At 41.2% G+C, this 24,224-nt stretch overlaps 1 protein-coding gene across 1 annotated transcript in view; it reads left to right on the top strand.

The window, feature by feature from the left end:
* Window positions 1–23,829, top strand: part of ryr2a (ryanodine receptor 2a (cardiac)) — a 157,821-nt gene extending 133,992 nt beyond the window's left edge. Inside the window, exons 91-116 of the mRNA XM_053414411.1 lie at window positions 1,777–1,857; window positions 2,185–2,273; window positions 2,693–2,821; window positions 3,557–3,661; window positions 4,695–4,776; window positions 5,464–5,622; window positions 6,080–6,234; window positions 6,895–7,110; window positions 7,223–7,495; window positions 7,964–8,170; window positions 8,248–8,550; window positions 9,314–9,384; window positions 9,570–9,720; window positions 9,983–10,069; window positions 10,607–10,876; window positions 10,965–11,095; window positions 11,346–11,388; window positions 12,124–12,257; window positions 12,704–12,764; window positions 13,182–13,328; window positions 15,612–15,746; window positions 18,234–18,390; window positions 18,601–18,665; window positions 18,805–18,905; window positions 19,531–19,582; window positions 20,612–23,829. Coding sequence (XP_053270386.1) covers window positions 1,777–1,857; window positions 2,185–2,273; window positions 2,693–2,821; window positions 3,557–3,661; window positions 4,695–4,776; window positions 5,464–5,622; window positions 6,080–6,234; window positions 6,895–7,110; window positions 7,223–7,495; window positions 7,964–8,170; window positions 8,248–8,550; window positions 9,314–9,384; window positions 9,570–9,720; window positions 9,983–10,069; window positions 10,607–10,876; window positions 10,965–11,095; window positions 11,346–11,388; window positions 12,124–12,257; window positions 12,704–12,764; window positions 13,182–13,328; window positions 15,612–15,746; window positions 18,234–18,390; window positions 18,601–18,665; window positions 18,805–18,905; window positions 19,531–19,582; window positions 20,612–20,707 — 3,500 coding nt within the window. The 3' untranslated portion in view covers window positions 20,708–23,829. The remainder of the gene's footprint in view (window positions 1–1,776; window positions 1,858–2,184; window positions 2,274–2,692; window positions 2,822–3,556; window positions 3,662–4,694; window positions 4,777–5,463; window positions 5,623–6,079; window positions 6,235–6,894; window positions 7,111–7,222; window positions 7,496–7,963; window positions 8,171–8,247; window positions 8,551–9,313; window positions 9,385–9,569; window positions 9,721–9,982; window positions 10,070–10,606; window positions 10,877–10,964; window positions 11,096–11,345; window positions 11,389–12,123; window positions 12,258–12,703; window positions 12,765–13,181; window positions 13,329–15,611; window positions 15,747–18,233; window positions 18,391–18,600; window positions 18,666–18,804; window positions 18,906–19,530; window positions 19,583–20,611) is intronic.
* Window positions 23,830–24,224: the final 395 nt, after the last annotated feature.

The raw sequence follows: 24,224 nt of genomic DNA, 5'->3' as shown, positions 1-24,224 counted from the left end.
TTCATCCCGGCACCGAATTGCTGTCAGGGTACTATTGGCTATGACAAGGAGGTCTGTGCGACCCTACAAGGATATGCCTCCCCAGACCATCACTGATCCAACGCCAAAACTGGTCATGCTGGATGATGTTACAGGCAGCATAACTTTCACCAAAGTGTCTCCAGACTCTTTGACACCTGTCATATGTGCTCAGTGTGAACCTGCTCTCATCTCTGAAGAGAGCAGGGTACCAGTGGTGGACCTGCCAATTCTGGTGTTCTCTGGCGAATGCCAATCGAGCTGCACGGTCTTGGGCTGTGAGCACAGGTCCCACTAGAGGTTGTCGGGCCCTCATGGAGTCTGTTTCTGACCGTTTGGTGAGACACATGCACACTTGTAGCCTGCTCGAGGTCATTTTGTAGGGCTCTGGCAGTGCTTCCCATGTTCTTCCTCGCACAAATGAGCAGATGCCAGTACTGCTGCTGAGTTGTTGCCATTTTACGGCCGTGCTCAGCTCTCCTTATTAATTGCCAGTCTCCTGGTATCTCCTCCATGCTCTTGAGACTACTGGGACACACAGTAAACCTTCTTGCAATGGCATGCAAAATGTGCCATCCTGCAGGAGCTGGACTGTCTGTGCAACCTGAGTGGGCCTCAGGTCCGGCCTTATGCTACCAATTGTAAGTATGGCACTAACAAAATGCAAAAAGAGAAAAATCACTGAGGAAGATCTAGAGAGAGAAATTATCTGCGGCAACCACTTGCAAAACCGTTCCCTTTTTGGGGTTTGCCTTGCTGTTACCTCTCCAGTCCAACTGTTGCCCCTTTAATTTTGCACCAAAGCAGGTGAAATTGATTCACAATTGCTTGCGCTTCCTAAATGAATAGTTTGCTGTCCCAGAAGTTCAATCGACTTGGTGTTATAATGTGATTATTAACTGTTCCCTTCTATTTTTGAGCAGTGTATAACAAAAATTGAATTCAGAAGTCTTTCAGCAGATGCAGTTAGATTAGTTTTTGGTTGATATCAGCAAAAGTGATCACACATTATGGGCCAGGATGAGTGAATCTGAACATGGCACATTGTGGTGGACTGAGCTGTAGATAAGAAAAGTTTCTGTCTTGTTTCAAATCAACAGATTTTCCTCCTTTAGCCCTGTCCACGTTGTCATCATATTATTGTGTAGTGTCTCATCAGCCTTCCTCTGACCTTTTTCTTTTTACATGGTTCAAAGCAGCATTTTAACACAGTCAGAGCAGTTGCCCTCGACTTCCTCCAGGTATTTGTAATCTGTGCAGAATCAAAGCAGATCCACAAACCAATGCATCTTATTTCCAATGAATGGGGCCCAAATCCAGTCCTGACTATAAAATGCTGCAGTTTAAAGACCAGTGACCTTTAGTCCACCAACGAGTGCCGTGGCTGCCCACTGCTCATCCAAGTGTGTGTATTTGTGTGAGATTGTGTAAAATAAGACTGGTTTCACTGACTGACAGAGAAATATTGGGGATTTGATCACATTAGCTCCATCTTTTAACAGTTCTTCACTCTCCATCTTCTTGTCTTTCTGCCTCTTTCCTGTTTGTTGTTTGCTTTTGTCTTCTCTGTTTCTGACTTGTTTTTTATGTGTATGTGTGTGTCTCTTCATATGAACGTGTGTGTGCGTTGGCGTGTGTGTTTGCACATGCTCATGTTCTTGTGTGTGCCCATGTGTGTGCTTGTGCATATGTGTGTCTGCATGTATGTCTTGCTGTGTGCACGTGCGTGTGCGTGTGTGTCTCTTCTTCTCTGGCCAGGTGAGAAGGTCATGCAGGATGATGAGTTCACCTGTGACCTTTTCCGCTTCCTGCAGCTGCTCTGTGAAGGACACAACTCAGGTGTGTGAGCTTGTGTGTTGTTTAGTGGCGGTTCAATCAAGGAATATGACTGAAAATCTAAAGTTTTAGGTATATTTACGAATGATAATGTGCTGATACAACTACAGAAAATTTGCACTGCTGGTTTATCTGAGGAGATTGTGAGAAAGGTGTAATTTATCATGTGTCAAAAAACACCAATTACTCAGAATATGACCCCTTTATATGGATAGAAGCTTTTCCTACGAGTTTCATTCATATGTCTGAGTCAGAGCCATGTAATAATTTTCATTTGAACACATTTTTACAATCAGAACATTGCCAGATTTTTGTGATATCCTGTTTCAGACTTCCAGAACTACTTAAGGACACAAACAGGGAACAACACGACTGTCAACATCATCATCTCTACTGTCGACTACCTCCTCAGAGTCCAGGTCAGTTCCAGTCATTAACAGCTGCTGCTTCATGAAGGATGAATTGTACAAAACTGAAGCTAAATAGATCAGAAATCATACATTCTGTTCTGAAAGCTCTGAAATATTTCATGTGTGCAGATAAAAAAAATGAATTCAAATAAAATCCAGATAATACAAGTGTTTTAACAGACATTTAGTCACATTTCTCTTTAGTTGTTATGCTTGTTGTTGTGTTACTCAGATGTTTCCTTTTTCTTGATTCTTTATTTGAATGGGGATTCGTCTCCAAAGCCCCATTCTACTGCCTCTTGACTGTGTTTACTACTCCTGCTAATAATCTTCTTCAGTTTATTATCTCATGGTGAATCTGATTCATTCTCATCTTCTTTTCATGTCCTCCTCTGACCCCTTCTTTATCCCCCATTCCCCTCCTCCAGGAGTCTATCAGTGATTTCTACTGGTATTATTCTGGCAAAGATGTTATTGACGAGCAGGGACAGAGGAATTTCTCAAAGGCAATTAATGTGGCCAAGCAGGTTTTCAATACCCTGACTGAGTACATCCAGGTCGGTATTACTATTGTCATTTTATGTAGAACCTTATAGCACCTTCTTTATATTACCTTTAAAATGGCTTAGAGGAGACAGTATATGCTTTTTCCTATAGGGCGATATATCGTTTTTTTGTGTGTAAAATTCTGTCATGTCAAAAATCCCAAATTCATGAAAGTCCTCAGCAGTAGTCTGGCCGATACTTTGTGATGTCACACGAGATCAGGTTTATGTCACAGGACATTCAGCTAATCTGTCACGCCCTCTAAACAAAGCCAGGCTAGAGCAGAGGTGTCGCTTTTGTCAAACATTGGAAGCAGCTGACCAATCACAACAGAGTGGGCCAGCTGACCAATTAGAGCATTCAGGGCTTCATCAGGAGGATGGGTTAAGCAGACAGGGGCTAAAACCAAGCATTTAAGACAGAGGCTGACAAAAGGAGCTGTAGCAATGGAGCGGGAATTGACGTGTTTTCAGAAACAGTAGAGCATACAACTAAATAAATACCAGATCACAAATGTCAAATTATGAATGAAATGGTAGAAAAGTAAAAGCAGTGTTTACAATAGCCACATTTTTTTCAGTAGATGATTGTTTAAACAGTGGGGAAAATGAATCTTTAAAAGCAACATTTCCCTGATGTTCTGCAATATTCTTTGTACTATTCTAATATATATAAAAACTCCTGCTAAGTCAAGTGGACATCAGTGTGCTCGTTGCGATTGTGACTCTTCACTTGTGACGTTTAAGGGTCCGTGCACTGGCAACCAGCAGAGTTTGGCCCATAGCCGTTTGTGGGATGCTGTGGTTGGTTTTCTCCACGTCTTCGCTCATATGCAGATGAAACTGTCTCAGGTGAGCTAAGAATGAGTGTGGGGGGGTATATGGACGACGAAAGTTCTGTAATGGTAATGTCTGGTTTGCAGCGGACCAGGCATTTTTTGTTGCATGTTGTAATTCCCTGGCCTGTCACCTATGTCAACTACCTGAAGACATCAAGTGCTTAAAATACTTTCATAGAAATTCATGACTGAAATGCTTCTAGTGAACAGCAGCAGAGATACTGGATCTTGTGAAGCAGCAATGTAAGGATCCTGAAGTTCTTTATCTTGCTGCCTGTGCTCCTTCCTCTGATACTGTCCTTGTTCATATGAACTGTATATAAAGTCAAGCCAAACAATATTTACCGCTCCCTGCTGGATGGCTGCAGTATAGGTCATAAGCACTGCTTCATCCATGTCAGTGGTTAGGATATGGTCAAAACTAAAAAGTAAACGTCATATAGAACTTTCTGAAGGATGAATGCTGTCGTTTTAGGTTGATCTTATCAGACTGATGACCATTCTCCAGTAAGTTTGGTTTTAATTTGTTATTTGATGCTATAAAAACCTGGAGACACATCATGATTGACAGCTGAGACTGACTCGTGATAGGATAAGCATGTGTACGGACCTTGATATTGTGCAGACGTTTGCAGCACCTATATCTAGGATAGCTTAGTTTCATTTTTGTACAACGGTAGAAAGTGGAGACATGTCTTCCATCTTTATATATATTCAATTATGTGAACAACCCATCAGCTGGGAGTATTGTTCAGCTCCTGTAACCACTAGACACCTCTATGATAGAATGAGAGAGGGAAACCACTCCACGGTCTAGATATGAAAAACATTCTCCTTGAATTTATGGTAACCAGATTTGATTGTGATCACTGTTCAAAGAAAATCAAGCCATCAATCAAATGTATCTGTATAGAAAATATAAAACTACCACAAAAATCCATTTTAGCAGGGTAGAAAACTTCAGTGAGCCACTAGTGAGGGATCCCTCTTCCAATGATGAACTAGTGTTTGCTGTATGGTTAAAGTCTGAGTATTATTTTCTTCAGGACTCCAGTCAGATTGAGTTACTTAAGGAACTGATGGACTTGCAGAAAGACATGGTGGTCATGCTGCTGTCTATGCTGGAGGGTAAGTTTATGCTCATGAGCATTAAATCATGTGTTAAACCTTATTCAGATACAAAAATGTTAAAGGACATATTTACTGTGTTTAATCGAAATAGTGAGCAGTTTTTGCTAAATGCAATCTAAATGTTTGAATCATTAGTGTAGCGCAGATTTTAATGTTGCTCAAGCCCCAAACTGGCTTTAGAGAGATTGCTTTAGCTTTATTTATAAGAGGATTTATGCAGCTGAAGATGTCAGGGTGGTATCTGGAGATTTTCAGTTGGTAGCTTACTACCCTAGATGTACAGTAGCATTGGAAGCGTTAGCAAACATGTCAAACCAAAACTTTTGTCTAAAGCTAGCGATGAATGTGACAGCACACCACTCGCTGAGTCAGCTGTCAGTGACTAAGACAAACTGAGCCATGTCATAAGCAAACAAGCTGGTATTTGACACAGAGATATGAAAACAGTAAGAATGAGTTAATATAGTTAATAATGATAAAAGAGAGTGAACTCTCATGAAAAATGTATATAACCAAAATGGCTAAAAGACCATTCTTAGTCAAAAGCAAGACTGAAGAGGTAGGTTTTGTTTATGTTTAAAAATGTCAACAATTTTGGCTGCTCTCATATCCTCTGGCGGAGAGTTCCACTGGCTTGGATCATGACAACTAAAATCTGTTAATCATGTTTCTTTATTCCGTAAGGTAATGTGGTGAATGGGACTATTGGGAAGCAGATGGTGGACATGTTGGTGGAGTCCTCCAACAATGTGGAGATGATCCTCAAGTTCTTTGACATGTTCCTCAAGCTGAAAGACCTGACCTCCTCGGATGCCTTCAAGGAGTATGACCCTGACGGAAAAGGCAAGGCTCTCCAAAACATTTTCTTTCTTCACATTTGTCTTTGAAGAACAATCGGAGTGGATCATTGGGCAGTAAAAGGAACCAAACAAGAGGGAACAGAGCCAAAAGTGCAGAAAGCCACAAGAACAGCATTGGGACACACAGAAAATGACTGGGAGCAGGTAGATACATGCTGCCCTTATATTGAACTTGTGAGCTCATGGTTATGACATGTGAAGTCATGGAGGAATGGCGCCCAAGTGGTAAAATCATAAGACCAGTGGCAACCTGTAGGCAGTTTAGACTAATACTATAGCAAGCTTGCAGGCGGGTAATCTAACGTAGGAAATAAAAGCCACAATGACATTGTAGTCAATGACAGGTCAGGTGACGTAGGAGGTATCGGCATGTCTGGAGGACACAACAAGAGAGTTCAGAGACAATCATGACTAGAGCTGACTTACAAATTCTTTTCCAGGTGTCATCTCCAAGAGGGACTTCCATAAGGCCATGGAGAGTCACAAACACTACACCCAGTCTGAGACAGAGTTCCTGCTCTCCTGCGCTGAGACTGATGAGAACGAACTCTTGGACTATGAAGAATTTGTGGAGCGCTTTCATGAGCCAGCCAAGGTAAGTGGCTAAATGTTTTCATATGTTTGAGAAGTCTAAAAAGGGTCTTAAGTTAAGTCCCAATGTAAGCCCATCAGAATGATTAGATTCTGTTATTAAAGTCTATTTTTAGAGAATTGTTTTAAAATCTCATAAGGGGTTTAATAGGAAATTCCTCTTGTTGTTATTGTGTCTTCTTTTTTCGTTCTTCTGCCTCTCCATTTGTCCGGCTGGATAAAGGAGTAATAAATAAAGTAGAACAGCTCATTTTTTGGAATTCTGACTGATCTGTGTGGCTCATCCAGATCAGTCAAGACATTCATTCATAAATTTGTGTTATTGCTTTGGAGGAGCTTCAAAGTGACCCTGCTTTGTTGAGTTAGGTTAAGTTGAGATTAGTCTAAGCAAAAGAAAAAGCTAAAACCACACGCAACATGTTCTGCACTTGATTTAATGCTTTATAAACTTTAAACTCATTTGAATCACATCTCAATTCTTGGAAACTGTTTTGCATTGTGTCTGAAAGTAATTTAAAGTGCTAAAGCCTTATGATTGGTCCAGACTCCCTAACTTATCCGTCCTGTGATAAATTAAGCGTCTTCCTCTTTCATCACAGGATGGAGGTTGCCTGGTCTCAAATTTATGTAGTGACTTAAATTACTCTAAACTGTGATTCAAAAGGACATTGGCTTCAATGTGGCGGTTTTGCTGACCAACCTGTCGGAGCACATGCCTCATGACACCCGGCTGCAGACCTTCTTGGAGCTGGCAGAGAGCGTCCTCAACTACTTCCAGCCCTACCTGGGCCGGATCGAGATCATGGGCAGTGCCAAGCGCATCGAGCGGGTCTACTTTGAGATCAGCGAGTCCAGTCGAACACAGTGGGAGAAACCTCAGGTAAAGATTTAGAGCTTTTAGTCACTTCAAATAAACAACAGTTGATTTGTTAGGAATTGGTTACAACAGATTTCCTCGCATCTCCAATTTCACTTACTTACCCTGTGCCCAGGTCAAAGAATCAAAGCGTCAGTTCATCTTTGATGTGGTGAACGAGGGAGGGGAGAAGGAGAAGATGGAGCTGTTTGTGAATTTCTGCGAAGACACCATCTTTGAGATGCAGCTGGCTGCTCAGATGTCTGACGCTGGTGAGCGCTCAGCGGTGAAGGAGGAGAGTGAGCGGGAGAAACCGGATGAGGAGAATCCTGAGATGGGCTTCTTCTCTGTTACCACAGTGTACATGGCTCTGTTGGCTCTGCGATACAACGTCATGCTGCTGTTAAAGGTGAGAGTCTGCGCTTTGTGTGTGTGTGTGTGTGTTCATTATCTGGTCAGAGACACAATAATAAGTGCTGGGTGGATGGCTTGGACGTATATGGCTTGTTTCCAAGGGGAAATTTCTTTGGGCACCGTCCAGCCTGCAGTTTCATATGAAATTAAATAAAATATCTTACACATTTTTCTATAATACTTCCTGTACAAATGCCACAGTTCACATCTACACATACACATCTGCTGACAATGACGACATATTGCACAACCTTTTTATATTAACTATACCCAAAGAGGTGACATATTACACATCCCTTGCGGCCAATGTCAACACTACATATTGTTGTTGAGGAAGATTCTCTGTGTTGGGTTCAGTGCACACAGAGGTGTACCAAGGATCCACTGTGTTGTTGTTTGATTTCTGCCTGTTGGAAGAAACATGGTTGTTGATGTTCCATTCCAACTTTTTCCCTGTTTTCAGGTGCTGTCCATGAAGAGCGTGAAGAAGCAGATGAAGAGGATAAAGAACATGACTGTTAAGGACATGGTGACCACCCTGGTCTCCATGTATTGGTCAGTTTTGCTGGGCCTTCTCCATGTGGCTTTCAGCGTGGCCCGAGGATTTTTCAGAATCTTCCATAACACCTTCATGGGCGGCAATCTGGTTGAAGGGGTCAAGACCATAAAGGTGCATGGTCCTATGAGCAGAGTCATTAAACATACTGAATACTAAGAGAGCTGTTCTTAAACTGCCTTCATCTACAGGTGTCAGAGCTGCTGGCCAACATGCCTGACCCCACCCAGGACGAAGTGCGGGGCGAAGGGGAGGACCGAGAGAAGAGACCCTCCCCGATAGAGGACCTGGCTGATCTGGCAGTCAACACCAGTGAGACCGAGCTGCTGTCAGACATTTTTGGTCTGGACTTAAGAAGGGAAGGTGGCCAATACAAGATCACCCCCCATAACCCCAACGCCAGTCTGACTGAACTGCTCAACTCCCCGGTTCCCTCTCCAAACCTACCTGCCCCAACCACACCACCTCCACCTGAGCTCAGACGGAGGCATCCGGTAAGAAGAAAAAACTTAAATATGAACACATCACATTTTTCTTTCTTTTCCTCTTTGCCCCTCTCTTGCCAGGCTTTTTACCCACTCTGTTAAAAAAATTGTCAAATCTCAAAATTCAGGTTATTTTGCTTCATGTCATCGAGGACAAAAAAATTAACTCGGCTAATAGTCTTCAGTTTGTGCTCTGAGAATGCTGTTAATGTCGGCATGCTGGTGCCATAGGAAAAGTCAGGAAGTCATATCACAGCTCAGGATTAAGCACATAAATTGTATATAAGATGGACGACACATCTTTACTTCCTCCTGCTGTACAAAAATGAAGCCAGACAGAGTCTCTGTGGAGTGATGATCAGGGAGTGGAGCTGCGGTACATGGTTGTAGTTCAGGAAGTAGAGAGGGTCGTTCATTTTGAAGTTCAATCCCCACTCCATGTCCCACCTGCTAACGTGGAAGAGGCATGGTTTATGAGCTATACTGCATCCAGCCACTAGGGGATGATTCAGGTGTTCTAGCTTCATGTTTGGGAGCTGACATGTCATCCATCTGCTGTACATATACAGTCCATGACAAGCCTCAAAGTGACACTGACGCACAGTCACAGTGACTAAATCCTCAACAATCAAATGCAAAGTCCTCAGATACTTTTATAAATAGTTAAACTTGTCAAAAACAAATACACCTAATAGGATCTGCCTCTCTGTGTGAGAGTGGCTTGCTCTGATTGAATCCCCCACCATTTGTCTCATGGTGTTTTCTGTTTCAGTCGCAGGGCTCTTCTTCAGACGAGAAGGAGGCAACACCGGACACTGAATGTGAACCTGATAAAACAGCAGAGTATGTACAAAGGTTATAGAATCTGATAGTTACAACCCAATGTATAAACCTTAAACTACAGATAAATACAACAATGCTGAAGTTGATCAATTATTGTTTTATATATATTTCTATATGTCAGAAATATGTTCATGTGAATTTGTGTGGGAATATATGAGTAAAGATGTGTTGTGTTGTGACTGCAGGGCTGCACATATAGAGGAGCAGGAGAAGCAACAGAAAAAAGAGAAGATAAAGCCAAAAGTAAGAAGGCATCACATGTCAAGGTCTGATGAGCCAGATCTGCAGGAGTCTGCGTTCTTGAAGAAGATCATAGCCTACCAGAGGAAGCTGCTGGTAAACCATACTGTTCTTCCTCTGTCCTTTTTCCACTGCAGTGCACCTTCTGTCTACTCAGTATTTTCCAGTCTTTGGCTTGAAGCATTTAATCAAACACTGGTTACCCACGGCATGGGCAGTGAAAGAGAAAATGAGGGCTATGATGTTGATGCATTTGATGTGAACAGCACATTATATTAGGAGCTGGAAGTGTAACAGTAAATTCCTCTGTCTTTAACTGAGAACCACATTAATAGCTCCTCTTTCTGTCTCCCTGCAGAACTACTTTGCCCGGAACTTCTACAACATGAGGATGTTGGCTCTGTTTGTTGCCTTTGCAATCAACTTTATCCTCTTATTCTATAAGGTAATGGTATACAGCCCCCCCGACTACACCTTGAATAAAAAAAAAAAATATATATATATATATATATATTTGGTAGCACTTATATGGCACCTACCTAGAGCACCTTGAAGTTTGGCTTTCTTGAAGAAGATTGTACTTGCTTGATTCTTGTTGTTCTGAGTTTATACCCTCATGGTTGAATGCACTTATTGTAAGTCGCTTTGGATAAAAGCGGCAGCTAAATGAAATGTAATGTAATAATAATAAATAACATACAGCTACAATTTGTTGCCCTTCAAAAAATCGGTGTGTAAAACAATGCATTGTGATACACAAAACATACAAAATAAAACAACAAAATATGGACAAAAATATGGAGAAGGGGCTTCTAATAATGACTGTTTAAAGCTTGGAACACAATATTCAAGGTTTTTACAGGGTTGCATAACAACAGTAATGCACGTGTTACTTGCATCACACCCTGCCAACATGCTCACTGTCCTGTTATTTCTTCTTTCAAACTTAACTTTAGTACTAATGCTTTTTCCTTGCCACCAGGTGTCCACATCCTCGTCTGTGGTTGAGGAAAGAGAGGTAACGTACACCAACAGCCAACCAGACAGCAGCGTTCAGTGGAGTCCACAGGGCGGAGAAACAGTGGAGGTGAAGGAGGAGGTGGTGGATGCGACTGGTGAGCCCCGAAAGCCAGTCGCAGTCCACTTTGTCCTGGAGGAGAGCAGCGGGTACATGGAGCCCATGCTCCGGATCCTGGCCGTCCTGCACACCGTCATCTCTTTCTTCTGTATTATTGGATACTACTGTCTGAAGGCAGGATATTTATAATTTCTACATAGCAGGGACAATGTAAACAATATTGGAGTCTGTTTCCAGTATTCATCATTTGTGTGTGATGTAGGTGCCGCTGGTGATCTTTAAGCGAGAGAAGGAGGTGGCCAGGAAGCTGGAATTTGACGGCCTTTATATCACGGAACAACCATCTGAAGATGACATCAAGGGGCAGTGGGACCGACTGGTCATCAACACACAGTGAGTGCAGCCTCTGTGTCTCTGGTAGAGTGTGTGTGCATGAGTTAATACTTGTGCCACTGACTTAGAGATGTGTGCAGAGCCAGAGGTGCGCGGGTGTTTGCAACCTGAAGTTCAACTCCTGGTGGAGGTTCGGCTCTCATTCCAGTGAACCAAGCTGTCCCTCTCTGTTGGTGCTGATGGTGTTCTGTGTTGTAATACACCTTGAGAGAGGATGTAACTCATGAAGCTCTTGTTCTGCGATTTTCAGATCTTTCCCAAACAACTACTGGGATAAGTTTGTGAAGAGGAAGGTAGGTGTCAATGTTTTTGTTTCTGGAGATTCATCTTATATTCGTTCATGATAATATACAAAATAAATGTATGCTAGACTGACTAAGACATCATAAGGTTATTATTGTTCTCTTATAGTCTCAAATTAGTAACATTCAACTACATAATAACAGTCCGGTCACACGCGGCAGTACAGTTTCCTGTTGTGCTGTGTGTGGCGTTCAGACTACAGACAGAGGGCGCTGTCCACCACATTAATATAATCTCCCAGAATTTACTATCTCTCTCTCTCTCTCTCTCTCTCTCTCTCTCTCTCTCTCTCTTTCCAGCTTGTGTCTCTGTCTTGTCTTCATTAATGAGTGCTATTTGGCAATGTGACTCTCAGTAGTTGTTAGAATATCAGGTTAGACAACAACCATCCAGGTTCAAATTCCAATGTGATCTGTGAATCTATTAAACCTTTCGATGATTAAGTGAACCGAGCTACATTTACTCAGTTATAGGAGGATTTAGATGAATATAAATCCTGTTAATTCGGGATGGCGTCGATGAGAAAGAGAGAGAGTAAGACAGTAGATGTGCCTGTGAGCGTCTTGTATCAAATTATGTCCGTGGGATTGCAAAATGTCGTTACCTGTTCCTGGTTAGTTCGAGTGAAATGATATATGTCTAAATTATAAATAAAATTAGAAAAGCTGTTTGTAATGTTTCTCCACTTTCAAGTGTTTCATTGAAATAATGCTGCTTTTCCTCAGGTGATGGATAAATATGGGGAGTTTTACGGCCACGACCGCATCAGTGAGCTGCTGGGAATGGATAAGGCTGCGCTCGACTTCAGTGACGCTCACAAAAAAAGGAAACCAAGGAGAGACAGCTCCCTGGCTGCTGTGTGAGTCTATGTGTGTGTGTGTGCACATGTTACATTTCCTGTCATTAATATACCTAATTTGTATTGTGTCAATGCATCAAATGTTTAACTTTTGGTATAATTTCTGTTATGGGCTGATTACAGTTTTAGGTCAAAGTACATCCACATCTGTTTTTTGAAATGTACTTGATTCAGCTAAAAATGCAAACCTGTGTAATGCTGTTCTGACTAGTACCCGCACATATCAGCAGATAGCGGCCAGTCACTGGTTGTCATCCAGACACATGGAAATGTTACATTAACTATTGTACATATGCAGGAAGTCCAAATCTGTCATATAACTATTTAAGAGTTGATTAAATTCTAAACTCAGAGGAAAGAAATCCTGCTCACACGTGATCATCCTTTGTATACCTCCCTCTCCGTCTCCCTCGCCCTCTCCCTCTCTTTCCCGCCCCTGTTAACAGGCTGAACTCTATTGATGTCAAGTACCAGATCTGGAAGCTGGGGGTTGTGTTCACAGACAATGTAAGCATTCAGTAACACAACTCATGTCGGACTCCTATTTGTGGATTCACTGCAGAATGCTGACTGATATATTTTAATTTAAATACTATCATGGATGGATTTTCGTCACACTCTGAACGTCCAATTCCACCATTAGTTTTCCATATAGCAGATTTACAATTGCTAAATCGTATCATCTTTTTCCACCTCTTCATAAATAACTGTGATGTTTAAACCAACTGAAAGACTGACATTTCTGTCACAATGTATCGTTTGGTTCTGTACATTGAACTGTCATAATAACCTCAGGGATCACATGAGGGCAAAGAAAACTGAGAAAGTTGATGATATAATATAATATTTCCATTGTTTTATTTGAAAATTATCTGCATTTTTTACAATTATGGATTACATATGCAATTTCCAACTTCCCTGCAGTCCTCCCTGTACCTGGCCTGGTATATGACCATGTCCATCCTGGGTCACTATAACAACTTCTTCTTTGCTGCCCATCTGCTCGACATCGCCATGGGATTTAAGACACTGCGCACCATCCTGTCCTCAGTCACACACAATGGCAAACAGGTAAACAACTACACAGTATTCTGACTCTGTCACTTTATTTTGCTGTAGCTTTTTAATTGAATACATTTTGAAATTATAATAAAAAAAAAGAAAAAAAAGAACTTGTCCATCCTGCTTTAAATATTCTTCAGAAGAGTCTAGAACAGGGGTGTCCAAACTACGCCATCCATATTAATTTGGCCCCCCACAAAAAAATTTAAATTAAAAAAAAAAACTAATAATTTCGTAGCACTTAAATGGCACCTACTTATAGCACTTTGTAGTTTTGCTCTATTTTTGAAGAAATTTTGATTCTTGTTCTGGGTTTGTACCCTCGGGTAGGGGAGAGCGGGGTAATATGAGATTTTTTTTTACATTTGCTCCCCTCTAGGCGAGCTTAAATTATATATCAGTAAAATTTACACATTTCCCATTAATTCAGGATGTTTCCTAGCAATGGAAATTATCAGAATGTCTTCAGGACAAAGGGCAGTGAAAATATGATTGTTTTTAAAAAAGTGGTCTTGTTTCTCACTTTACCCCAGCTTAGGGGTAAAGTGATCCACTTACTTTTTCCACTTTAAAACTACCATAACAACACATGTTGTAATAGGTCAATTAAGCACATTTATGATTATTATGATTCATGTGATCTCTTGCACACCCTAGCTTACCTGCACATTGTTTCTCTGTCCAATTGGCAGGGACAAGCATATTGTTTTTCACTGCATTTTCAAACGCCAGTTCACGGCACTTAACTGGAGCAAGGCCATGGAACTGGTCAGCTAGTTGTTTCAAGTGTTTGGCAAGCTCCTCCTCCATCTCATCTGTGAATATTCTCTTTACCTCAGCTACTGCACCCCAGGCTACTGATTTTACTTCCCCTTTCTCTTTTTTCTTTATGAATCTTTAGAGGGTTGTCTTATCAATATTTCTATCCCGTCCAGCTTTTCTTAAGGACTTCTTTCCTTGCATGACCTCAGCGGCTACACTCTCCATCTCTGGGAGGGGTGTTTGGCCCCAGGTTGTCTTCCTGGTGTAGTTTCTAGGCCTCATGGCTTTTATACAATGTTTATGGCATTAAAAATAAAACAAATGTAATGTAATATTACACTAAAATATGTTTAAGACTAAACTTAACTTGTGCTTCATGTCTCACCTTACCCCCCAGCATTTGTCTAATTTTACCCCACAGCCAACATCTTAGAAAAAACAACATCTCTTAGCAATTCAGGCTAATCTTCAGCTAGCATCAATCAAATGATTTTATATGTTGGAAGTTCACCAACATGTATGATATAAGTTTTTGTACCTGAATCTATTTGTTTTGACACAACAGTTGATGCAAGAAAATTTACTTTTACATGCAAAAAGCACATTTTTGTGAAAAAACATTCTAACCACAGCACCTGCACCAACTTCTCCTTCATGGCAAGGATGGAATGGGAGGGGCTTGAAAACTTAATGATCACATGACCACAATTGTGTCCGTTGCCTAGATACAGGGGGTGTCTCACATTACCCCGCTCTCCCCTTCCCTTGAATGCACTGATTGTAAATCGCTTTGGATAAAAGCGTCAGCTAAATGAATTGTAATGTAATGGACTATGGCCCACTGTATTGTACTTCCCACGCCCCCCGCCCTAAGCGACGCGATTGAGGCGCACTTTCAACAGTCCGCTCCAGGGCAGGGGGCGTGGCGGCGTGAGTGGCCCAGACCTTCACATTTTTTTTGAATGTGGCCCTCGGGACAAAAAGTTTGGACACCCCTGGTCTAGAACTTCACCTGTAGCAAACTGAAGGACTGGGCATAGTTTAGAAAGACACACACTGTGTAATTTAAAGTGGGCAAAGAGGGTTTATATAGAAAAAATATCAAATATGATTTTCCCATCAAAGTAATGAATGTTGTGTTAATAGAAATTAAGGTCAAAGTCAAGGTTCTGGTCAATTCTGCCATATGTACAGGACATAGACTGGATTGAAATGCTGTTTCTCTCTGATCCCCGTTGAAAACATATGAGTAGACAGAACATATAAGTACAAAAAATATGAGCATATAAGTACGCAACATATTAAGTACTCCAATCATAGTGGATAGGATGAGAGCAGCGCAAACCGGAATCGTGCACCCGGAATCACGCAAAAACTGTTATGGGAATTAATGTAATGTACGTCCACAGGATGTAGTTAATAGCAGTTAAAGATAGACGCAGTGGTAGAATGATAGAACCTTTTAGATTATTATTATAATGTGATTCAGCTATGTATCACGTCCACTTTGCCTCTGCTCCTGTCTTCCAGCTGGTGTTAACAGTTGGCCTGTTAGCAGTGGTCGTGTACCTTTACACAGTAGTGGCCTTCAACTTCTTCAGGAAGTTCTACAACAAGAGCGAAGACGGAGAACTGCCGGACATGAAGTGTGACGACATGCTGACAGTGAGTATGACAAGTGTGTTGGGTCTGCACTGTGCATGTAAACACTCTCGGCGTACGTGGGGCATAGTGTTATGGTAAAGGCAGGAGAAGCACCAGGGTGGTGGATGTTTCTTCTGTGAGATGTATGGAGCTCGATCAGCAGTCCTGTGGACGTGGCTCAGGTGTGATGGGGACCTGTCCTCAGAAATCTTCATGTCCGCTGAACTCTTTAAGAAACTGATTTTAATATTAAATGAGTACCTTATATTATTTTAATACATATATTTTTGTCTTTAGCATCTTAGACCATTGGACATTAAGATCATGAGCAGAACTTTTCAGCGAATCAGTCTCATTGCTCTAGTCTGGCTGATAATGTTGGTAAACCCTGCCTCAGTCAAAGTAGGAGGTATCCTGTGGAGCCTGTCAGTAAACAGGGTCCAGCTCCATTTATGGACCGAAAGTCGTGGGTCAGAGCTTTGAGTCTGACAGTGTTCACCCTCAGGCTTTGTCTACGGTCCAGCTGAGCTGCTCTAAGATTACTTGGTCTTTTTTTTTGTCCGGGTCTTTTTCAGGCAGTTGTTATCTTTGCAGGAACATCAACAGTCCACATGACAGCAAAGATGATTTTTATGCTTTCAAACCTTTTGTAGTGATATGGCTCTCTTTGAGGTAAAGTATCTAGCCTCATGAGGGGATAATGGGAGGTCAACAGGTCAACTATAGAATGAGATACTGTTGGGATTCATGCTGTATTTTTTTTTTATTTGGTGCTATATCCCTTTACGATTGCGCAGGGGTTGTATTGCATCAACAGGTATAATCAGGTAGGCAGTGTAACCATTTGTCATTTAAGTGGACATGTTGTCAGTGATGGAGTGAGGATTCAGGTAAGGACAGAATGAATTGCAGCTGTGATGATTCTGTTCTCTGCTGCCAAGCCATCTGAAACAAATACTATATAAGGGCTCCATGTTGTGTTTTCTGGGGCTGGGAGGAGGGGGGGGCTTCTGTCACCCGGAAATTTCAGGACACACACACTCTAATCCTCTATAGTCAGCCACCCATAGCATTCCGTAGAGTTCTCCTGTTTCCTATTAAGGGGCCAGAGGTGGCAGCTCTGCCTGGTCCGCAGCAGCGGTGGGGAACCATGTTCCTTTCAAGGGCCATTACATTTTTTTATTACATCCTTCACACACACTGCCATCAATTATTGAACAAATACATCACACTTCTGATTAGATGGCTGGAGCTGCCTCTCTTTGGTGAGGTGCCTGATGTCAGATAGTAAAGATGATCATGATGATGATGATTACTCAGCCCATCTACAGTCCTTCGAGACAAGCCGACACTTTGGAACAGTTTGACCTTGTCTGGCTTTAAAAGCTTCGCTGCAGCAGCAGGGTTTCCGACTTTATAAAGTCCAAGGTTATAATTGCGAATGATCAGCTCATTACAAAACCTTTATCTGTATTATTGATGTGAATGTGGTCTTGTGAAAGTTGATTGTTGGACCCAAATTCAATTAAATTCATTGTTATTAGCCTAGCACCAAATCATAACATACATTATGTCAAGGTACTTTACATAGTAAGGCGGAGGAACCAAATAGGTCCAGCAATTAAAAAGCAATTTGGCGACTGTGGAGAGGAAACAACTACCTCATTAACTAGAAGAAACTTCTGGCAGAACCAGACGTTAGTGGGCGGCCATCAGGCTCGACCGGTTGGGGTGAGCGAAGAGAAATGGGGAAAAGAGGAAAGGTGGGTGTAAAAGAGGGGAGAGAAGAGAGAGAGAGGGAGGTGGAGGGGGAAGAGAAATGGAGAGAGAGGTTAGAAACAGTTGTGTATCTATCATATTTAAGCTCTATCAGACTGGTGGTTATAATCAAAATAACAAAAATGACATTTATAGAGAGATAAGCTTTATCAAAAAGGGAAGCTTAGGCCTGGTAGCTGAAGGTTCTACATCCTGTTCCTAAGGGCTTTGTATGTGAGAAGCAGGATTTGGGATTCTATTCTGAATTTTACAGGGAGGCAATCCAGAAAATTGGAATTGTTGTCTTGAGATTTTATATGTACTTTTTGGAATATATCACCAGTTATATACTGACTAGTATTCCTGACTTCACTTGTGGAAGATGTGCTCTTTCCTCCTCTTCTTATTCTAACATTGAAAACAGGATGAGAGGATCTGAGCTGATCTCACATGTTCCTCTCTTAGCATTTCTCTCTTCTGGGGTTTTTCCTCCCAGCCCCCCGCACACGTTTCAGTCTCTTACTCGGCTCCTCTCTGCATCCTGGTCCCTCTACACACAGTATGCTGTTTAACACTTACAGCTCTTGTCCCTCATTTATTTTCTTCATATATTTTTATGTGTTGCTTAATAAGTTTGTAACTCAACATCACACATCTAAACAATGTGCTCACGCTGCAGCATATACCTTTCTTCAAATAGTTGCATTTATGTGACCTGCATTTTTTAATCTGTGTGTGTATCCTCCCCAGTGCTACATGTTTCACATGTACGTCGGTGTGAGAGCAGGCGGCGGGATCGGTGACCAGATTGAAGACCCCGCAGGTGATGAGTACGAGATCTATCGCATCATCTTTGACATCACCTTCTTCTTCTTTGTCATTGTAATCCTGCTGGCCATCATCCAGGGTGAGAGCTCCCACACACACTCACACACACACACTTACCTGTAAGAACCTGACAGACATATAAGAAGGGAGTATTAGTATAGAACATATAGTACAATAGTTAGTGATACAACAGACCGACTCGATCATCTATTTTTCCTAATGCTTCTCCAGTTGTTTCATAGTTGATGAATGTTGAATCGAACAACATTTGTGCTCTGTGAAACTCTAGGGTTGATCATTGATGCATTTGGAGAGCTGAGGGACCAGCAGGAACAAGTGAAAGAAGACATGGAGGTGAACACACACACACACACACACACACACACACTATTATTGCTCAGTGGGGATCACCGATTCTAAAAAAAACATAAATTTAACCCATTTAATGTTTTGTTTGATGACGCAACTCAACATTTCCATGTTTCTCTTCCAGACCAAATGTTTTATCTGTGGAATAGGTAATGACTACTTTGACACAGTGCCGCACGGCTTTGAAACGCACACGCTACAGGAGCACAACTTAGCCAACTACTTGTGAGTACATCTGTACATGACTTTTTGTGCACACACCAAGTACTTTATAATGTACATTCATAGTTCTGATTACTAATATATAAAACCTGCAGATTTAAGGTCAGGAGCTGCCGTCACATCAAACATCAAAATGATGGAGATCTATCATCTCAGTAACATGTCTCAGTACCATGATTGTTGGTGATTCTTTCAATGGCAAAGGTTCAACATCTTCCAGTGTATGATACTGCTGCACTTGAGTCAACTTATATTGGTTCATGAACATTAGAGTGAGTTGAGTGAACTTCAATGACCTTCACTGACCTTCGGTGACCTCCCAAGAGTTGACAACTTCTCTTAGCATGAAATAATTGCCACATATTCACCTGATGTCTCTATTTTAGAAGAAAGTGAGTAGTTAATTGAAAGTAAATTAGCATTTGAGCCTTGGCTTTTTTGAATTACATCAAGGTTTTAGGTGGTAGTTTGTATAATTCTTGCTCTGATCTTTGAGTTGCTGTGTCTATATAATAGCATTGAAGTGCTCATTTTGACACCAGATGCTGTTTGTGCATGTTGCTGTTTGTGTGTTAATTTGGGATGTTATTCTGATGCGTTTGTGTGTGTGTGTTTGTGTGTGTTTCAGATTCTTTGTGATGTATCTCATCAACAAAGATGAAACAGAGCACACAGGCCAGGTAAAGCATCTCATTTCCCTTCAGCCTCAGCAGATAAACAGTGAACACTGTGATTTTGTCATGTGTTAAGTACATCTCCACTTTAAACCTCTTTCAGTTTCTTATCTTTGCTGTCAGTGGCTGACGTTGTTAAAGCCTCAGAATGCTTCAGAAAGTGTCAGATACTGACCTGTAAAAACTGAAATGTACAGTTTTTAGGTGTAAATCACAAATATAGACTGTTAGGTCTTAAATCACGGCATTTCAAGTAAAAATTTAAATTCCTTTTAACAAATGAAGCTAGTCTTTCATTGAAAGAAGTGAGCAAATTGTTTTTATCGTTTGTGATGTAAAATCATTTAAATTAACTTTTAGTGTAATTAAATGTAATTAATAAATTTGTCAATTACAATGTTAGGTTGCAGAATTTTCCATTTCAAAACTGAAAATCACAAATCCAGTTGAAGGAATATGCAGACTCACAATTGATCTAGCGGGGATATTGGCGTGACTACGATCACTACTGCACAGACCTCGGCTCTAAATGATGTCACCAGTACAAGATGGCAACATTCCTATCAGAGATGTTTGGGCTACAGTTTTGTGCAGTGAGAGGAAGTGGACACACGTCATCCATCTTCATTTACAGTCATTTGATCCGTTAAAAGATGTATGAAATTATGATCTTCAAGGGTAGACAGTTCCAAGAGTCTAAGCTCTAATCCCGATTTGATCCCCTGCCTTGCGCTCTCTTCATGACAGCAGGCGTTTAGCCCTGCCTTTAGGTTTAGTACCAACATGTTGTGAAATGTCATTGTTTGAAGCATACTGAAGCCGTTTGTGGGTCAGCACTTTGAAGAGAAATTCCGGTATCTTAAAATATGAGTGTCTTAACGAATGGTACTTCCAAAAACATTTGGAATCAAACCTGTAGATCGTGAAAGAAATTTCTTTTTTCTTTTACGTTTCATTGATTGTCACAGTTGCCCCATAAGATTACATTGTAGCCACTGCCACATGTGAACCCTTCTTCATCTTTCTGTCTTCAAGGAGTCTTACGTATGGAAGATGTACCAGGAGCGTTGCTGGGAGTTTTTCCCTGCTGGGGACTGCTTCCGGAAACAGTATGAGGATCAGCTCAACTGATCTGTTCCTGGAGTAACAGACTCTTCCCTTTCACACTGTCACCTGTTGGAGGTTCTCTATCCTCCCTCTAATTACCCTCAAACCATTCACACTGCTCTCTGAGGAGTCAACGTTCTACCAGAGGACAGGTTCTGCGCTCTGCTCCATTTCCCAGTACAGGGGGGACTCCTCATCCAGACAGTCAACTCTGCCAGCTCTGCCACCACTTTGTTTGGAATGCTTCGAGGACTTTGTACAGAGAAAATAACAGAGTGTATGCTGTACAATAGTTTTTGACATTGTTGCTTTATCCTGTTCTTATTTCACAGTAACAAGCAAAAAAATACAGAGGAATAATGGAGCAAGGGAAAAAGGAGGGACCCGTAAATGGACAGAGGAGAGTCGAAGCAGGATAAAGAGAGCGTACTTCCTGAAAGACTTTCAGGACAGTGATGGATACACAAAGAGCAGACCTAATAAGGTTGATGTTTTGGAATTTTCATGTGTACAATGCACATTGCATGTAGGCTCAGGCGGTGGACACACGTCTCTACAACCTGCTGTAATCCAACACAACAGCTCTCCGACCAACAGGACCTTTTAGAAGCTCCCATGGCCAGAGATTATGACAACGATATGATGGTTTGATTCAACTCTATGGAAAGTACTGAGGTTTTGGTACATGTGAGAGTTCCTTCTCATAGGACTCGAATTCACAGGTACCACAGAGTTTGATCAGCACTGTCATCTTCACAAATTGGGCTGTTGTAGTGGACTGAGTTGAGGTATAGATTACAGATGTTAATACTGAGTCAACAGCCTGTACATGCCAACACTCTGCGTGAAGGGCTTCTTAAGTAAGTGCTCGCGACATGATCAGCAAGTCCATTTTGTTCCAGCTGAGGGACCTGGGACCTCAGCATCACTGTTCTCCATCAGCTCGCTATTTACCTCCACCTTCGGTTTCACAGGTCAAAGAAATTAATAAAGGTCCCCCAAACTCTGCTTGTAAATTGGTTGAATCCATTATTAACATCTTGGGGAACCGCAGTCCATCCCAGTCCAACGCACTAATACCACCGTCCAGACAAACTTGGCTTTGATCTGTCAAACGCATCAGTGCTAGAGTTGTGGTGTTTAGAAGACACCACGGTCTCCTGGTGCCACTGGTGGAAGACTGTCTCTTTTTTAATGAATGCTACTTAACTAGGGCTAGCTCAGTATATTTGTTAATCAAATGATGTAGTTTTATGAAAAGCAATACCAAAGCTGCAAAAAAGGGATTTATCTGTTAAGAGCTGAATTATGAAGTTTGCACTTGCTTGTTAGTGGAGCGACTCTCACTCCTGCACAGCAAAGGCAGGCCGAAGATGGATGATAGGTGAACAGGGGGAAGCAGAGGGAAGGTTGAGACAGGAGGATACAGTGCCTTACTAAGCCAGGAATGAGCTATGCACGCTGGAGGAGGAGAGAGTAATGCTGGCTAGCTTCACAGAAATACAGAATAAAGCCGGGAAGCTGGGCGATGCCGTGTGGGAGCCCCAGAGAGGGAAGGAGGATGGAAAGAGAAAGATCCTCATGACTCTCTTATAGAAGACTAAAGGAAAATGGTTGGCATGTGCAAACTCGAGTAGAAATATCCACAATTGAAGTGATTTCATATTTCAGTTGTGTGTGCTTTAGAGCTTTATGAATTGCAAATGGAGTGTTACAATCTTGTACAACTCCATATAACTCAATTCATCAGTTTAATTATACTGTACTGTACTGAAGTCCCATGTCAGCTGCACATGGGGACATTGATCAGCAGGCAAGTGGCTTGTGCCACTAGTTTATAATCGGTTACAACTTCAGTACTGGCTTTGGCTACTGGTATTTCTAACGTTGGGTCTGCCTTCAGTGATATGACTGTGGTGGACCAATATTAGAAATAATAATAAATAGATAAATAGGCCATAAACAACCAAAGGGGATATAAATATACATATTACAGAGCTGTAGGATCAGACTAAGAACAGGCTACGTGTATGTGACGTGAGTGTTCCAACAGCGTAACTGGTTTTCATGAGTCCAGTATTCATCGTTCATGATGCTGCCATGCCTCCATTTTCAAGACGAATCCTTCTTGTTAGCTTTGTTGAAGGACACCCATACATTCTGTCTCATGCAGTGCAGGAGAGACAACATTGAGGTACAGAAATCCCTTCATCCATTTCAGTACGGGGGATGGCACGATCACTTATTTCTATTTTGTACTGTAACTGTCAGACCCTCACTGTAAAGCAGCAAAACGACGGGCACTGATCAAAGTGAAGGAAAGGCACGAATATTTCAGAAGACATTTCACAACTTACAAAGTTTGGAACTTCTACGATTTGGGTCAGAATGCACAAATAAAGAACAAATGGAGGACCATATCAGAAAATTATTTATTTAAAGCCAAATCATTATTGGAATGATAGTTTATTTCCTTTCTTCTTGTTTTAACTAATTATGTTACAGGAAGTGTGTGGATTGAATGTATGTGCAGAGCTGGCAAATGATGTGCAAGAAACTTTTTATAATGACGATTCTGTTCTTTTCTTTTTGGTTTTCTTCCTGTTCTGTTCTTTTTAAGGATCATATGCAATACAGCAAACAGAGTTACTCTTTTTGTATGAACATTCTCAAAAAACTATCTCAGAAAAAAAAATGCCATTGCATGTTTATTATGCGGGTTTAATGAACAAGTATAACAATGACACTAAATCGATGTCACCCATAAATTGTTTAATAGGATTATTTAAGATGAATTAAGATTTCTGTGATGTTGTATTTAAGTGTTGTGGGCTTTACTGTAACTCTTCAACCCATTTGCTGCATCCCTCTGACAAAAAAAAAGAGAGTGGCTCTTGCTTTTCTCACAGTTAACATCTCTGGTTAAATATACTACATTTGGTTTAAGTATCTTTTGGTATGAAGCTCTTCATGGAGCTTACGGGACAAGACTGCAAACAAAGGCAAACAAGCTTGAAATAAAAAGAGGTATCTATTCTTTTATTAGCAATTATTTTTAATTTTATTTACATATGTAATGGTAAGGAAATAAAACTGAGGTTGTCCTGTTAAATCAGTCCACCACTTAATCTTAAAGGTGCAGTACTTAGGTCATGTTTTCCTTCGGTCAGCGTTTAAACAGGCAGAGCGGGTGACACTTCTCGGCCTATACATACACTCTCACTCTCTAAGGTGATCGTCAGTGAAGAGTGTACAAGGGGAATTGAGCTTCAGAATCGGAGAAAAATCAAATAGTACACAGTAAGGTCCTTTTTCTTTAACCAGTAACCCAAAGTGTTGAATGTTAAAGTCAGTAACACATTGTGAATTAAGTATTTATATGAATAAATACAGACAAAATTGATCATATGTAATATAAATACAGTTGGAAAAACTCAGCTTATTATTTTTGAAATGTTTTTTCAGCCAGGGGCAAAGCCACTGCTCTGATTGGCTGCCCACTCTTTCAGACTGTAGCTACAGCCAATCGCAAAAGTGGCTG

Source organism: Pleuronectes platessa, chromosome 21, assembly GCF_947347685.1.
Source record: "Pleuronectes platessa chromosome 21, fPlePla1.1, whole genome shotgun sequence".
Lineage (NCBI taxonomy): Eukaryota > Metazoa > Chordata > Actinopteri > Pleuronectiformes > Pleuronectidae > Pleuronectes > Pleuronectes platessa.
The sequence above is the reverse complement of the archived record's forward strand: the minus strand, read 5'-3'. Positions and strand labels throughout refer to the sequence as shown.